At 32.7% G+C, this 16,965-nt stretch overlaps 1 protein-coding gene and 1 long non-coding RNA gene across 2 annotated transcripts; one reads left to right on the forward strand and one right to left on the reverse strand.

Annotated features, from left to right (window-relative positions):
• Positions 1 to 733: 733 nt before the first annotated feature.
• On the forward strand, positions 734 to 6,798 carry LOC132740399 (uncharacterized). Its single transcript, XR_009627153.1, has 4 exons — positions 734 to 973; positions 4,431 to 4,621; positions 5,796 to 5,936; positions 6,337 to 6,798. It is a non-coding gene; the product is annotated as an uncharacterized LOC132740399 (long non-coding RNA).
• Positions 6,799 to 8,874: 2,076 nt separating this feature from the next.
• Positions 8,875 to 16,758, reverse strand: LOC132740400 (monocarboxylate transporter 13-like). Its single transcript, XM_060728291.1, has 7 exons — positions 16,295 to 16,758; positions 15,436 to 15,579; positions 14,573 to 14,709; positions 13,295 to 14,072; positions 12,873 to 13,052; positions 12,386 to 12,511; positions 8,875 to 9,902 (listed from the first exon to the last, which is right to left on the reverse strand). The coding sequence occupies exons 1-7, from the start codon at positions 16,482 to 16,484 to the stop codon at positions 9,751 to 9,753; spliced, it is 1,707 nt and encodes a 568-aa protein (XP_060584274.1). The 5' UTR covers positions 16,485 to 16,758; the 3' UTR covers positions 8,875 to 9,750.
• Between the last annotated feature and the right edge of the window lie 207 nt (positions 16,759 to 16,965).

Here is a 16,965-nt window from a genome sequence, read left to right on the forward strand (position 1 = left end):
CGATTAGCGACCTAGCCAAATTACGTAAGAAATACTATGAACGAAATTCTAATCGCTTTTTAAATAAAATTCTAATGATATTTTTATTTCCATGATTGCCTGGGAAAATGGTTTTCATGCCATTATTGTTTTTGTCGTGGTGGTCAGCATTCATTTCTAGAATGAAATTTAATTTTCTTTAGTAAATATGACATTAATCATTTGAATTTGTAGTTAAGACAATGTTGCTTAGATATTATAGTCCTATGTCAAGCGACAACAATTCGAACCCGCGCTCACAACGGTAATTTGAACATTTTAGTTTAGTTTAATTCGGTAGGATGTCATGAACGGGGACATCCAACGTAAAGAGCAAAGCGCATCTAAACAGTTCTTATTTTGATGTTTTAATCCAAAATTACAACTGGTATAACAAGTTATTATATTTATTCTGCATTCTTTTTTATGAAAGAATTTGTCGTGAGCCTTCTCTCCCTCGAGCACAGACTATGGATATGATTTCAAACTTTTAGGCTATCTTCCATCTTACACGGTCGATAATTTATTCATTTTTTTATATAAAAACTGACTATTGAGTGACATGTTTCCAAAAATTGGTTTTAAATGTACAAGCCAAAATGTATAACATCTAGAAAGTAGAAAACAACAACAACAACATCAACACACGCGGCCATGAACATTTTAAAATAAAAATACGTCTGTACATTTTAATAGTTGCGATATTTCAGTTCAATGCCAGGTCGTCTTTACGTCTAATCAATTACCTTAACAAAGTTTTTAACACATGCATTAATGATATGATATCAAACATTAAGACTCACATAAATCACGCATATTCTTTATTTTATGGTCAGTCTGGACTTTTATTGTTATTTTCCTAAAATTGCTACAAGCACTTATAGTTTCAACATAAACGACTCAGCTTCCGTATACATGTAGATGACAAGTGTGGACATCTCAGGGATACGTCAAGGTAAAACTCTCTCTATTTTATTCTTTATATTTTCGATATTTAACCGTTTTTGTTATAAACTAATTATATTATTTGTGTTAAACTGTGATAATCAATTGTTTACTACATGAACCGAAAAAGAGACTCGATTGTTATTTCTTAGAAAGATACCAGACCGATGAAAATAACTCTTTATTTCAAATAAATGCCCAGTCTCGGACGTGAACAATTTCTTGTCATTGTAATCAATTATACAGTAGAGCTATTATTACTATTATTTTATTTAAAAAATTAATTTTTCGTAATACAAACATTTAAAGAAAGTTTAATAACACCTGAGAAAAATAGGAAATAAATAGATCATGTGTTAACTGCCAAAAGCAAAAGCTGCATAACCTTATTTAATATATGTTCATTTTTCCTAACACACTGCTGGTAATCTATTTTAGCTCATTAAAAAATTCTTTTTAACTAATACCAAATAACACATGTATAAAAGTGCAAATTCCTCATAAGCGAAGATAGCAACAATATTATGTTCGTATTGCATACTTGTTCAACAATCATCCCTGATGTTGACGCATACAAAATTTCAACCCAGTGTGTCTTTACAAACATCCAAAATAGCCTGATCGAAGTGAAAATGTTGCCGTTCTTTACAGAAATGTTTTTTAAGGCTTCCGATAATGATAGACACGCTCTGAAAGTGACTAACATTTCTGCTGAAAATCAAGACCACTCTTTTGTAAGATAAAGTATGCTTAAATTTGATTTTTAAAGAAATAATAACTATACAGTTTTCTTTTGAAATGTACAATAAACATCTTTTGAATACACAGCTGTTTTAAAACTCTACACACTACAGGTAATCACAGTATGATAATATAGTGTTGTAAAAACTGGCAGTTTTTATAAGAATAGATCAAATTAATTCGAAAAGTAATAGGGAATGCAGCTTCCCAAACCTAGTTCATACATTCAATTATTCAAATTAGACATATTCAGGAAAGAATTTACTAGATTTCAATAAATTTCTGCGATATAAGTTTGTTTTACCCAAAGTTGAGCATAGTATATATTTTATTTCTTTATCTGTATCATACCTTTATCCACTATATGCTCATGATTAATATTTTTCTTCATGACAGAAAAGATTTTAAGTAGGTGCATCGAAAAGGTTTATTTATTATTGAAAACGAGATTAAGTACGACCAGCACTATGAACAACGATGAATAGAACGATTAACATGAACGCATTTTATTTTCCTTATCTGATCTTTCACTAAAATTGTTTCTTCGATGCACCTATCGCATTGATATCTTTTCCATCTTGAGAATATTACAAATGAAAGTCTAAAGGCTTAGTCATAGAGGCGGATTGAAAACTGTATAGTAGAATTTCTTTAATTTACCATTAATTTAGAATAGGTTTACAAAATCATTTTCAGCTAAAACTGAGTAATACGGTGTGAGTATTAAACCATGAGTGTGTAAAACGTTTCTTGGTCGTGGAACCACAACATGCCCTTGACTTGACTTAAACACACATAGCCGGCAATCCTTAAATTACTAGTCCGACGCGTTTAAACAAAGATAAATGTGAATAATATGACCAAGGTTTACAACACTGCACTTTCGTAATATAACCGAAATTAATTAACCAGTATAGAGCCGAATCAGACAGAACATCCGTGCATCATGATCAGTCTCTGTACTGTATGTTGATAAACTTTTTTATCTTGATAATTGATAATTGACAGTTTTTAAAATGGAAGCTAAAAGTTCATTTCACAAAGCCAGCAAGTTAATGATAACGCTTGCAAATATAAACAGTTCAACCATTTCCAGCTCTGTCGGCTTATCAAGTTAAATATATTTTTCTTGCAGTCGCTCACATTACCTATTAAAAGTAGGATAAGTCGGGTATAGAAATTAATTTGGAAAAAAATACTCCCAGGTCAACATTTGCATATATAGTTTGAAATATCTACCACATTTATTGTATATAAAACGTTTATGTTTTGTATAAATGAAATAATTCTATTATATGCATAAACTGATAAGTACAATAAACTGTAAACGGAAAATTTTTCAAGAAAATGTATATGAACTTTTTGGAATGTCATAGCCAAAACTGATTCCCGTTCGATTTGCGTAACTATAGTTGTATATATACCAATTAAAGACATTTGTGAAAATTAGCCTCCTTAATAATAGAAAGAATGAACAGACATATTTAAAAGTTTGCCATTTAAAAAGGGGCGGACAGCTTTTATGTCCCTTTCTAGTAAGAGAAGGGGAATCCTGTGATGCGTGTATGTAGTCGCACGGTCACTTTCCTCAATGTGTGTATGTGGTCGCACCGTCGAATATCTGTAACAAAATGACAATGATTGGAATGGAAGAATTATTGTGCTTAAAAGTTCTTTAAAACATTTGACTTGTGATAATGAGATTATAAAGCCTGATTAGGACTTTGTTACTCCTAAAGTGGAGAAATAACAATCTTTGTTACTCCCAGTTACATCTAATTAAGATTTTTTACCGCTAATTAAGAGAAATATGCTTATTGAGTATACCAAATTTCTAATTAGGTTTTTCATTTCTCCTAATAAGGAGTGACAAAGTCCTAGGTTTTCCAACTCCTAAGATTTAAGTACAAGTTAAAGTTAGGAGGTACTTTCTTCTATGACGGCATTTAATAATCTTGATTAGAACATTGTTTATAAAGAAATAGTCGGGTAAAGTAAATTAATATTAGGAATTTGAACAACTCAGCTGTTTAATACGCTTTATGTTTTTCTTAGAACTAATGGTTGGTTTGGTTATTTGTTGCAATTTTCGGGACTTGCCGCTTACAGCACTTAAAGTGCTTTGATAACTATAGTCTGAGCTTTGACGATCGACCAAAAGGTCATGTTTGAAAATGATAGTCAACGTTTTATGATTAAGCAGGCTAATTTAAATCTGTGTCTCGGATCTCATGATACCATCAGCCACATTTCGGACATTATACTACATGTTGATTTAGTATCACTTATGATGATAGCAAGTTTCTATTTGCAAACCAAATGCCAAAGAAAGATAGAACATATTAAAAATACATCTCTTTCCCATGGTATTATTAATGTGTTTTGTTAGATATTGTAACAACTTGGCCAGTGGTATCCGCGGATAGGAGTACTCTTCTGTTCAATCGAAAAAATAGGACGACATGTGAAGTCGGCAACAAACGATATATGTGACGCGATATTTAGATAGGGGGTTTGCTTTTATAGTTTTGTAACACATTTTGGTTGAAGTCATGTTCATTGTTACAACGTTTACTTAAGAATGTGCCCTGCTGTAGAGTTACTTGTGTCTATTATGCCAGTTGAAGTTGACCTCTTTGGATTGAACAGTGTGTGATACCCGAAAAAAAAAACAACTATAACATTGGTACCGCAAACAATATGTAGCATTATTTTTCTATTTTCAGCAGCTGGAGAGGAAACATGCGTTTATACACGCTATGTGTACTGATGCTTTTAGTGTCCCTAATTCGGGCAGTATATATACCACACCCAAGAGACCCTCACCTACTTATCCCGGTAACGCTTGACACTGAAAGACCACGTGTCAGGATACAGAAAGTACTGGTAGAAGAACCACCCAACAGAAACCGTCTGCGTAAGTAGTCTTTTTTTAAAGGCTTTCACCCTGTCGTATTCCGACATTACTTTCATATATTTCTCAAACATTATTATTCAATCTTCAGCAATAACATTATAGAGCCTACCACGTAATCCCAATTGATACAGTTTAACTAGATAGTCGAATGCTTTTAAAAAAATCTAATAATGCACAGTTGTTTATTATTATTAATAAATAACATGATTAATCAAACCATGTAAAACAAAAATGTCGTCAGTGGAGCTGATAATGAAATGTTCTAGAACAAAATTTTATTTTTCATCATATATATATTTTTATTCTTAATTTCTTACAATTTAAGCAACTTTTTTTTATCAAGCTACAATTTATAGAGCTGCAACGCTTGCGCACAAAATATTATTTTCAATTAATCTCTTATCATATTTATTGTTTACTCATATCTTTCTCTTTTAAGTGTCCCAGCTGATCTTTGTAGGCAATTTAAATTTCACACTTTAGGCATTTGACATCAGTGGATTTCCTAAGGCTTTATGTAAATCAAGATTTGAAAAGTATTATTTTTACAACAACAATAACGAGGCTTTTTAATAAAAAAACCCACTGAACCTTTGACAATATTTAATTATGCTTGATATTCCTAGAAAGGGCATTTTCTTGCTGATATTAAATTGTTTATTGAAATAAAATTTCTCTTAAAATTTCTTAACCAAACGGACATTGACCAATTACGATCCTGCCATATACAGGACACTGTCCGTCTTCTTATGGACAGTTCAATCACCGATCGTTGGGTTAAATGAATGGTATTATTGCACGAAAACCAAGAAATGGAATCGTGACCCTCTTGTTACATGTATTTAGTGGCATATTAAAGATTTTACGATTACAACCTTATGGGAATATCTGCGGGTATTATTATAATACTGGCCCATTTTAATACCTTATTCATTTTTCTTCATTTCGTCTTAAACCGGTGCATTAGGGTGCGTTGACAATAACTTCCAGTTATTAAACATTCTGTAATTAAACAGAGTATAAAGTATTTTTTTAAATTAAACGTTTTATTTTATCAGCTCTATTTTGTTGAGACTGGAATTACAAAATGCCGCATAATACATGTAATACTTGGTATATGTAACAGCGTTTGGTAAAATTTATCATTTTATTTCCTTACTCGTATTACATACAGTGGAGCTGTTGTATTTGATCTTTGCTGTGCCGCTTCTTTTTACCGGAGCGGGAGGTGGTGTGTTTGGAAACAGAGTTAATGGTAACGGAAATGGAAATGGAGGAGGAGGTATTGTGACAGAAGACCCATGCTGCTGAGGATGTAAGTATCTTGTCTTATGTGGCTGAGGGGTTGCCCTTGATGGTAAGAATTGCTGCGTAATCATAATAATCGACTGAATGGGTTCGATTCTTCTGTTAGCTCCAGCAGGTGAGGTGGTTTTGACCCCTTGTGTTGACTTGAAGTTTGTAACACCCGAGGTTAGCCAAAATCACCTTTCCTGTTATGGTGCAATAACATAACAAACAACTTTTAAAATTACTACTATTCATAGAAACATTTTACATGTTTAAGAGAAAAACGTGCATTACCAAGTATTTATGATTATTTCTTCATAATTGTTATTGCATGGAAGTGAGAAAATTAAACAACTTTTATTCTATTATTGAAGTCTAACAGCAACAGCAAAAACACGCTAACTTTTATTTTTTTCGTATTTCAGGTCTACACTTGCATTTCACAATTTTATATTCGGATGACGTACATGGATACTTTTAGTTAGATTCAAAATAATTGTGCAAGCCATCTACAAACATGCCGTTCTGAAGAAAAAAAAACGCCTTAAATATATTGCTTAATAGAAGACTGGAACAGATTTTTATCAGTTTGTTTCTTATTTAAAACTTGTTTCTTTATAAACGTGATTGTTCATAACATATTCTTTTAAACAATTTGTTGCGTTTACATGCATTTTTGTGACATTAAAGGCACTGTACTGAGTTCTAAACCTTAATCTTATTGTGCGAAACTCTTGTAAAAACGTTTCTTTTCGAGTCCCTTTACGTTAAAAATCTCAGTAGAGTCTATTTGATGTATAAATTTAGTTATATACATTAGTGCGTCAAGTAATCAATTCAAAATGACTAATGTAAAGTGTTTTATTTGTTATCAAATTAAATTTGATTTGAACATACATTGTTTTGCCAGTTATTTTTTATTTGTTTGTTTTCAAGATAGATGATTGATACTGAAATACAATACCGGTATATACAAACTTACAATACTGGTATATACAAGCTTACACTACCGGTATACTAGTATACAAACTTACATTACAATACCAGTATATATATACTTTAAATACCAGTATATGTATATACAAACTTACAACTAGTATATACGATCTTACAATACCGGTATATACAAACTTACAATGCATGTATATTCTTTTTTTTCCGACCGAAGGCCGGTCTAAAATCAGTTTGACTTCCTGTAAAATTTACAGGAAAGAGAGGCTGAGTATTTGTATGTTGGTCTTAGAAAAGATCACTGACCGAAACACGACCGTTTCGTTTAGAAACACATAATCCTTTAAGTGTTACATTTTTTTAGATTAAAGACCCTTCAAGAAGTTATTATGTCATTGGTTAACATTTCCATATGAATTAACATATTCAATTTTACTAGATTTGCTTCCGCCTAGTATCTTTTATTGAAAGATATTTATAATACTCGTACTCAAATACTACATAAAAATCTGGAAACACAGTGATCCCACGGAAGCATTAATTAATCACAGCAAAAATACATAAGAATTGCAGACTCGGTTTGATTGAGCCTGTACACGAGGGATAATGAATAAGCGCAACTCAATAGTGCTCGAGCTCAACACGCGCAAGTGTGTAGATAAGCAAATTGTACTGCATCTGCAGTTTTCATGGTAACGCGTTTAGTAACCGCATTTTAGTACTTAGTGCTTTCTTGTTAATAAATGAACATCCCGAGAGCTGAAAAAATTTAAATAGATAAAAAGTATCATTGTTCAATTAATATGTCTTTCTTGTCGTTATTCATAAACATGTATACACATTTTTTTATGTATGCAACTCTTTTAAGACAAAAAAACTTTGCAAATTATGCCGACGTTTCCAGCACTTCAATATAAATCACTAACCTGTAATTGTCTGTACCAGTCACCATCTTATAGACTGTGATTAGATGAGCTATGAATGACTTTCGCACCTCCCTGGCACGTGCACGTCATAGAGAGGCACAAAGCATTGGATGAAGATGTGAAGAACTCGGGATCGCCAGACCTGTATCTGAATACCAGCTACCGATTTCCAAAGTAGACAGGAACGACGAAGAAGGGCGCTTTGGTGCGTGAGTCCCAAGCACAAAGTGGCGGCTTGAAAGATTTTTGCTTGGCTTATTCACCTTTCCACAATGTCTTTGGTTATTGTACAAGTTCTCATTGACCTACTTTCGGCCCAAAATTTATTGTTTGCTAATAATCAGTGGAAATTGCATGGCGGTAAATTATCACCACTCTGAGCTTAAAATAAACCATTTAAGGCGTAATTCAATGTGGATAAAGTAAGTAAATATCGGTTTAAGTAAAGTTGTAAATATATGTATCGACAAATCATTATATGAGAGAGTCACGTCATATGTTAACATATTATCTGCATCTAAATTGTCTTGTGCTTTCTATATGTCACTGGGTTTTAAGCAAGGGGAACCACTCTCACTGTCGCTTTTTATACTGTTTGTTAATGATGTAAGCGATTCACTATAGTTTGATGATTTGACGGATAATGACTTACAGCAACTTTCAAAATATATGTTGCTTTTTGCAGATGGTATAGCAGTTTTTACAACTTTTAAAACATAGTTTGCAAGCACTATTAGATAGTATAGGCAGATAGAAATTAAGATAAATGTAAGAAAGACAAAAATGTGTGTATTTGAAAAATAAAAACAAAGACATGAATTCAATTCAACATATATTTTTTTTACCTTATTAATAACGAAATGAAATCAAGAAATCAAGAAGTTGACAGTTTTTGCTTTTTAGGTATAAAACTTAGTTGACTAGGCGCTTAAAGCCAAACATAGTTTATTACCTCTCTGAAGGAGATAACCATTGATTTAAAAAAACAAAATTAATACTATGTGATAGACTTATTGTTCCAATGTTTATGTATGGTTCTGAAGTTTGGTTAATATACAAGTATAAAGAGATAGATCAGTTACAAAAACTAGTTTACTTTTATAAATGTTAATTCATTTGCGCAAAGCTATCAATTAAAAATGACTAATATGAAGTTTTTTTATCTGTTATAAATCATACATTGTTTTGGCAGTGACTTTGTGTTTGTTTGTTTAACAATATGTCTCAGTGAGACGCACGTGGTACAGTGGGAAACACGTGATATATATTTCATGTGGTACAATGCGACAGGTGCAATACAGTAATACTCACATTTTACAGTAGATAGATAGATGTTATTTTATTGACGTATACATATTTTTACATAGTCATAAATACAGAAGATTATCACAATGTCATGGAACGGTGATAATGATAACAATCTTTTAAATTTTGAATATTGAGAATGTTTATAAGTTTCTAGTAAATAACCGAATTGATTAAGTTGAGGCGAATTCATTCTAAACATATTAAGTAATTAATTGAATACATTCCAATTTGACAAAGAACTTGTTACAAGAAAATGTGCTTAAACAAATTACTTGTAAAATTTAACAGTTCGAGTTACAATATAGTTTAAAAAAATAAATGATAATTTTTATAAAGCCATATCGACACAATGTACTTAACAAGTCCTATTAATTCAGATTTATTTCTTGAAATCAGAAGCTTCAAACAATTTTAACATGCTTGCTTTTTGTAATAATAAGGATTGATAAACTCTCTACATAATGCCAGATAACGATTACAAATAATAACAAAACTAAATTCGTCTTCAACTTCTTGAACATTGCATAATTCGCATTTTCTTTCTCAATGAGACAGTCATCTTCTACTTAGACATCCTTGGTACAGCCAATTCACATGTCACATAATACAGTAAAACCGGCGTGGTATATTAAGACGCACAAGGTATGGTGGGAATCACGTAGTACAATGCGAATTTCGATGTACAGATGCTTTGCGCTCTCGATTGACTACTGGTATAAGAAACAACAGCAGTCCACTAACAACAAGCTCCACACCAGCAACAACAAAAGGCACCATATAGTTTCCAGTGACGTCAAATAAAGCACCTGTAATTATACGTATATTGAAATAGGACAGCCGAGCTGTAAACTTACGCTGCCTTAATATGTAAAGGAAGTAGTGGAGTCACTACGACTTTAACTAACAATAGACGTTGACTTTAAAATTCAAAATTTTGTTTATTTCCTGTCATATACAGATAGATGAATAATTGTCTATTGACGAGGTAGAAAATTCAATTGCATCTTCTCGACCTTTTCCGTCAGACTTCGGATAAGAACCTCGAACAAAATAGTAAGAATACACAGAACGGATACGGTATTTTGGTCTAACCGACGATAAGAAACTGAACATGTAAACAAATAACTTAATTTAATGCTAGGAGTTGGTGTCTTTCGGCATTTTTCTAGTTGGGGGTTCCAATATTTCTTACTTTTTAAAATTCCATTTTATTTTGTTTTCTAGTTTAGGGCACACGCTTTTACCTTGGGACCTTACGCCGCCTTTCATGGAATGGCGCGACATTGAATATTCCATGATAACCATCGTATGAACATTTTCGCAGATATTTCTAAATTTAAAATTTCACCATTTTTATGTTTAAATGTTGAATTCTGCATAAGCCAGTGATATGGGGTGTGGACAGTAGTTTTGACAAAATAAAATGGAATTTTAAAAAGTAAGAAATATTGGAACCACCCAACTAGAAAAATGCCGAAAGTCAACTCCTAGCATTAAATTAAGTATCAACTGTGGGTCAATCACTGTTATAAATTCACTCTTTTGAAATATACAGTCAATTCAGCTTATCTTGACAATGAAATAATGACCATAATGTCACATTAAAATGTAACTATATATTGAGTTATTTAAAATACATACGTGAGCACAAACGTAATATATAACTAATGTAGATGATCACGACAACGACAAAGAAAACAACATTTATAAAGAAGAAGATGAAGATAATATTGTATATAGAGGGCATTGAATGAGTGTTGATTAAACACTTCATAAAAATAGAACGAGTTTAATAAAATCACTTTATATGGGAGCCGTTATATACAAAGGTCCATCAGTGATGACATGTGTCGCCTCATGATAGCAAAAACTTGGCAAAAAATCACTCAACCTAAAAACTTGTGTAATATGCACAAGAATATGAGCTATCGATCAATCCTGTAAAGTTTCATTGAAATTGCATAAGTGGTATATCAGGAGTAGTCCGGACAAATTCAAAATTAAAATCATAAAAGTGCAAAAACTCTGACAAAAATCAATGAACCGAAAATTGTTAATGAGATGCACAACTAGACATGGTATTGATCATTCCCCTAAAATTTTGGTGAAATTGCACCAGCAGTTTCTAAGGAGTAGTCCAGAAAAACTTCTGTCTAGCTGGCAACACAAAAAACACCTTTTTTATTCAAGGGCAATAACTTAGCCAAAAATCATTCAAGAAAAAAACTTGTGTATTATGCACAAGTACTTGACCTACAAATTAATCCTGTAAAGTTTCATTGAAATTGCATTAATGATATATGAGGAGTAGTCCAGACAAATTTTATTATTTCAAGGGCCATAACTAGACTAAAAATCATTCACGCGTAAAACCCGTGTTATATGCGCAAGTGCTTGACCTACCAATCAATCATGTAAAGTTTCATTGAAATTGCATTAGTGGTTTATGAAAAGTAGTCCGGGCAAACTTTAAAAGATAAAAATAATTAAAGGGCAATAATTAAAAAAAATTCATTGAACAATAAAAGCCGATGATAATGCACAACTAGACTTGGTACTGATCATTCCTGTAAAGTTTGAATGAAATTGCACAGTATTTTATGAGAAGTAGTCCGGACAAGCTTTTGTGTATCTGGCAACACATAGAAAACCACCTTTTTATTAAATGGCCAACAATCATTCAACCGTAAAACCCGTGCAAGATGCGCAAGGATCAATACTGTAAAGTTCCTTTAAAATTGCATTAGTTGTATAAGAGGAGTAGTCCGGACAAAAATTATTAAAGGGCTATAACTCGGACAAAAATAATTGAACCGGAAAATGCTGACGATATGCGCAACTAGACTTGGTACTGAACATTCCTGTAAAGTTTGAATGAAATTGCACCAGTAGTTTATGAGAAGTCGGAGAGTTTTGTGACGGACAGACGGACGGACGGCCGGACGGCCGGACAGACGACGGAGAAGTGATCCCTATATGTCGCCACTACTCCGTAGAGGCGATACAAAAGCGTGTATAAAGCAAATGACGTCTCGTCAATATTTTACTAGAAAAGTGTAATATCGTTTTCATTAAATGGCTTACATACCCGTGCCGCTTTTGGGACTCCGTAAAAATGGAATTACACGGCCCTGCGTAAACTTTTACGAGACGTCATTTGCGTTATACAAACATAGAGTAAAGTCACGCTAAATGTAAGCGTCACACTATAGGTGCGTCAATGAAAAATGACTCATTCATTTTAACAGTCTTTATTTTTGGTATGTGATAAATGGGATTTATTTTCTACCTGCTTTTGGAAGACCAACAAATGCCGCGAAAGCACAGAAGAACATGTTGAGACCATACAAATCTGCTATCATATCTACGCCAAACAAATCGGGTACCAGGACATATCGAAGGGAACTTGAACTACCTATGGAAGGTTTAAAGAGAAGGAAGTTTAAATGCCATGTTAACATTCGATAATCAGTTAAAATGATGACGTAACTCCTCCGTTGTTTTTATTATATCATGTATAAATCATATATTTCTAACATAATCATAATTTGATAGAAATTAACTATAAAACCTAGAATGTAATATGTATCCTGTTGTCCAACTCATAAAGGAAGTACTATCTCTGTGTTTATTGAATTGAAATTCAAATTGTAAACAAAATGATACATTTAAAGTGAATAAGATTAAACAAATTTGTAATGTCAGAACGAAACAAGACAAATGATATGATAGAAAAAAGTGTTCATAATAATTTAGATATTTTTGATGTGCCTTACCTGCAGAGAATCCAAACAAAATGGAAAAGGCAAGAAAAGAGGCATAGTTGAAACAAAAGGGACAGCAGACGACAATTATGCCATTCAGAACAACGATGGAGTTGCAGAGTTTCACTCGGTTAATAAACCGTAGATCGGCAATAAATCCTATCACTATACGGCTGACCGTGCTTACCAAACCTAACAAAAACACAACCGAAAGAAAAGAATCAATGTTAAAATTAGATTGAAACAACAACAAAAACAAAACTATAACAAACTTAGATCAATTTAACTTCTTTTTACATAACCTCAAACATTTACTCAGTACAACTTTTTGTAATTTATTCTTGCTTTTTTACTTTTTTTGTTTACATAGCATCAAAGGGAAATACTTTCATGGTTAATAAAAGAAAATCAGCCAAGAAATAATAAACACGTACCTATAACAAACAGCATCCATACAGAATCTTGTTTTTGAAACCCTCTTTGAAGCATCATGTCCGGCAAAAATGTGAACGGTACGTTTAAAGCTAATTCAATAAGGAACCCTGACACAAGGAAAAACAGAAAACCTATATTCTTTAAAGGCGATAAACTAAACCATCTCTTTCTCTTGTCAGTCCCCTCCTCTTCTTGAAGTTTTACAGAATTTTCATCGGTTTGTTTATCAACATTTAACAATTTTGAGTCGCTATTTTTGTTATTGTAAAGTGAAATTTCATGGCATGTTTCACAGCTATTTTCTGAATAAGTTGCACCATTAATGATTTTATCTGTTGATATTATTAAAGGATGCGCCTCATCGGGATCTTCTTCAGTCGTTTGCTTCAATTCAATTCCCTTAGGAATAATTGATAATTCTACTTCACCATCATTTGCAAGAAGCGACGCCGAATCTCTGTTTTCTTTATATGTTTCTAGCTTTACACTTTTGTCATTTTCATGTCCACGTTCATTACAGAGCTCTTGGTCATCTGAACGACAGATACCTGATATATGATCGCAATGATTTAACTCAGTAAATGGTCCGACTTCCTTTGTGTTTTCTTCCTTTGTGTTATCATCTTTTGTGTTATCAGTATCGAGTTCTACAATTGCGTTGGTGCTTTCTGCTCTTGTTGCTGGTTGCTTCAATACAAGCGCACATACTAAGCCGTTTAATACAATTCCAGACTCTATGAGAAGTGTTCCGCGCCAGGTGTATGTATCTATAAGGACCTAATAAAATATAACGTGAACCTTGCAGATTATACTTTTCATCTAGAAATCTTCTCATGAACATTTGCCTTGCTACTACTATCTTCACGTTTGAAATAATGAATAATGTTAAACTAGTCAGATACGAAAAATAAAAAAATAAAATAAATAAAAACAATAAAACAACAACAACAACAACAACAATAAAAAGCCGGGTATGTTTGCTTTAAATAAACACATTTACTAAAGCCGAGAAAAAATTATGTTAAATGTAACGTTGCAAATATAAGCAAAGACAGTCCACTAAAACAATTTATTAACATTCAAATTGATACAAGTTTATTCAACTTGCATATGTATTTGTAAAGTATTTGAAATAACTATGAAAAATATGTATTTTAAACAGTATATAAATGAAAAGTCTTTGAATTGTATATTTATTAACATGGTTAACATGTATCAGCTTTTCTACCTAAATTGGAATGTGTATAAACTTAACAAGGAACATTTAGTAGTATTACTTTACTAAGTGGATTGAAAACAAGTGTCCCAAAACCTGAACCCATGGCTGCGATACCGGATGCTAAAGCCAGGCGCTTGTCAAAATAGCGTGCCAACGTCACTACCATTGGCATCGACATCATCCCAAAACCAAGACCTGACAAAACAACAACAACGAAAACTTTTAACTTAAAACAGCTTCCGGATTTTCTACAGGTTAAATGTGTTATTTTAAAAAAAAACGTTTCATATAATTGAGTGTAAATCAAATTAGAGTAAAAAATGAAATTTGCCGACGATAAAAACACAAACTATAAACCCCTCGATACCCCTAATCTACCGGTCTACTATATTTAAATTGATAAAGCTGGATCCTTTATCCTAGAAACAAAAGTCACTTATTCGTTATAAGTAGGTATCGGGACCCTTTTTTTAAAGAAGGCTTTTCCAAGATCAACTTACTGAAATACTTAGTTTGAACAAATAAGATAAATAATGATATGATTCTTGGCTTATACAAACTTATTTTAGTTCGATTGTGTTGGAAGCTATAAGCTAATTGAAACACTCTCGAATCCGTTGCGGAACCAACCAGTACTAAGCATGAATGTAAAGTTTCTTGCTCAAGGAAACAACGGCTTGCCCCTGACATGGTTTGAACCTACGGTCAGCAATCATTAGATTACTAGTCCGACGCGTTTACCACTCGGCCGCGCCGCCACATATGATTATTAATATTCAATGTTATGCTAAAGCTTAAAATAAGATACATAATTATATGATTGTCAATATTCAATGATATGTTAACGGTTCAAAAAAGATAAATAATTATATGACTCATAATATCCATTGAGATATAGATTTTTTGTTAAAGTGTAATTACCTCCTAGAAGTCCAAATGTTATATACATTACATACAAAGACCGCGCAAACGAACTGGCTACGAATCCTGAAAAACTGACAACAGTGCCCACCAGTCCAATCTTTCTACATCCAAATCGGTTGACCAACGCTGCAACAACAGGACCTGTGGTTTTGTATAATCCATAAGTATTATAAAAGTAGCCAAGGAAGGGAGTTTGTTTTTATTCTCTCACTAAGAACTATTTACTAAGGGAAAACAAATCCTGTCAAAAGTTTTCTCGATTCAAAACACCTGCCTACACCTTACAGTGAGTATGTCGTCCTTCAGTAATGTACTATTCAGGGGATGTAACCACTGCGATAGTGAATAATCAGTACATATGTGTACATTTTTATTCAATTTCTTTACTGTGTAGGGAATATCTTGTTATTTAACAGAAGCAAAATAACTTGCTGCAAATGTTGAAATGTTTGAAATGAAATGTTACTTTGAATAAATAACGTCTAGTTAAAACATATGTTTATTAGACCATTAAAATCTACATAATTATGCATTATGTAATTACTTGTTTTATGATGTTATCCTCTATATTACTAGTTGCCTGACATCACATGGTTAGTAGCAAAACAAAACTACATGTCTATAGACGCTTTTGATCGGAGAAAGGTAAGAATGAAACCATTTAAATAATCTAAAAACACGATCAAAATAGACAAAAGTAGGACAAATCGAATACATGGTTGATTTCAGGATAGGTGAAGGTTTATCCGGTTCGCTACGAAAGTGAATCTTGGCTCGCTATTTAAAGATACACTTTCGCGCTCACCGGATAAACCATCTCCATCCCGACATCAACCATGTATTCTCTATTTCTCACCTGAAAGCAACATCACTCCTATCTGAATAGACATTATCCATGATGTCTGGCTCTTAGTCCCTTTAAACGTATTCACAAGCTCTACAAATATGATACCAAACGAGTATTTTACTCCATCTATAATCACGTTGCATAAAAATGTAGCTATGGCAACAATCCATCCCCATCCTCCATCTTGCCTGACATACATTTCCGTTTCCGGTTGTAGATTATATCAGCTGCACTAATTTATAACATCCACTTCCGGTATCTGAAAGACTCTCGTTGCGCATGGAAAACAATACTTCTACTTTTCACTTCTTCATATCTATTTACTATCATAGCATAATGTCGTTCGTAATTACTTACAAACTTAACAAAATGTAAGTATTTGACACACTTGGAGTATATCAGACGTTAAAGTGATTGGGTTAACTCTCGTTATCTCGATTTATTTTTCAGTATCTCGATCAAATATGATATGTCTTAGTTTTCATCTTTCTTTATCTGCATGCAACTTTATATCCATTTATCTCCGTTAAAGTTATATCTCAACACACACTATAACAATTCATTGTTTACTTTTACGAATGTCAGCAGGTCTATGTGCGCATAATAGCCAGGGCTAGTTCTCGTTGTAAGCACATCTTAGTGTTTAGCATCATAAATTAAGTATTCATATTTTAATTTTT

The sequence above is a fragment of the Ruditapes philippinarum genome, unplaced genomic scaffold (assembly GCF_026571515.1).
Source record: "Ruditapes philippinarum isolate M1 unplaced genomic scaffold, ASM2657151v2 ctg5756_1_1_1_1, whole genome shotgun sequence".
In the NCBI taxonomy this organism is placed as follows: domain Eukaryota; kingdom Metazoa; phylum Mollusca; class Bivalvia; order Venerida; family Veneridae; genus Ruditapes; species Ruditapes philippinarum.

What these genes read in the sequence shown, in the direction of transcription:
- LOC132740400 (XM_060728291.1), bottom strand. Translation starts at nt 16,484, where the DNA reads ATGTATGTCAGGCAAGATGGAGGATGGGGATGGATTGTTGCCATAGCT. An exon ending in AGGAGTGATGTTGCTTTCAG is followed by an intron (nt 15,580 to 16,294) that starts GTGAGAAATAGA and finishes ACAAAACCACAG; the next exon opens with GTCCTGTTGTTGCAGCGTTG. An exon ending in AACATTTGGACTTCTAGGAG is followed by an intron (nt 14,710 to 15,435) that starts GTAATTACACTT and finishes TTGTTTTGTCAG; the next exon opens with GTCTTGGTTTTGGGATGATG.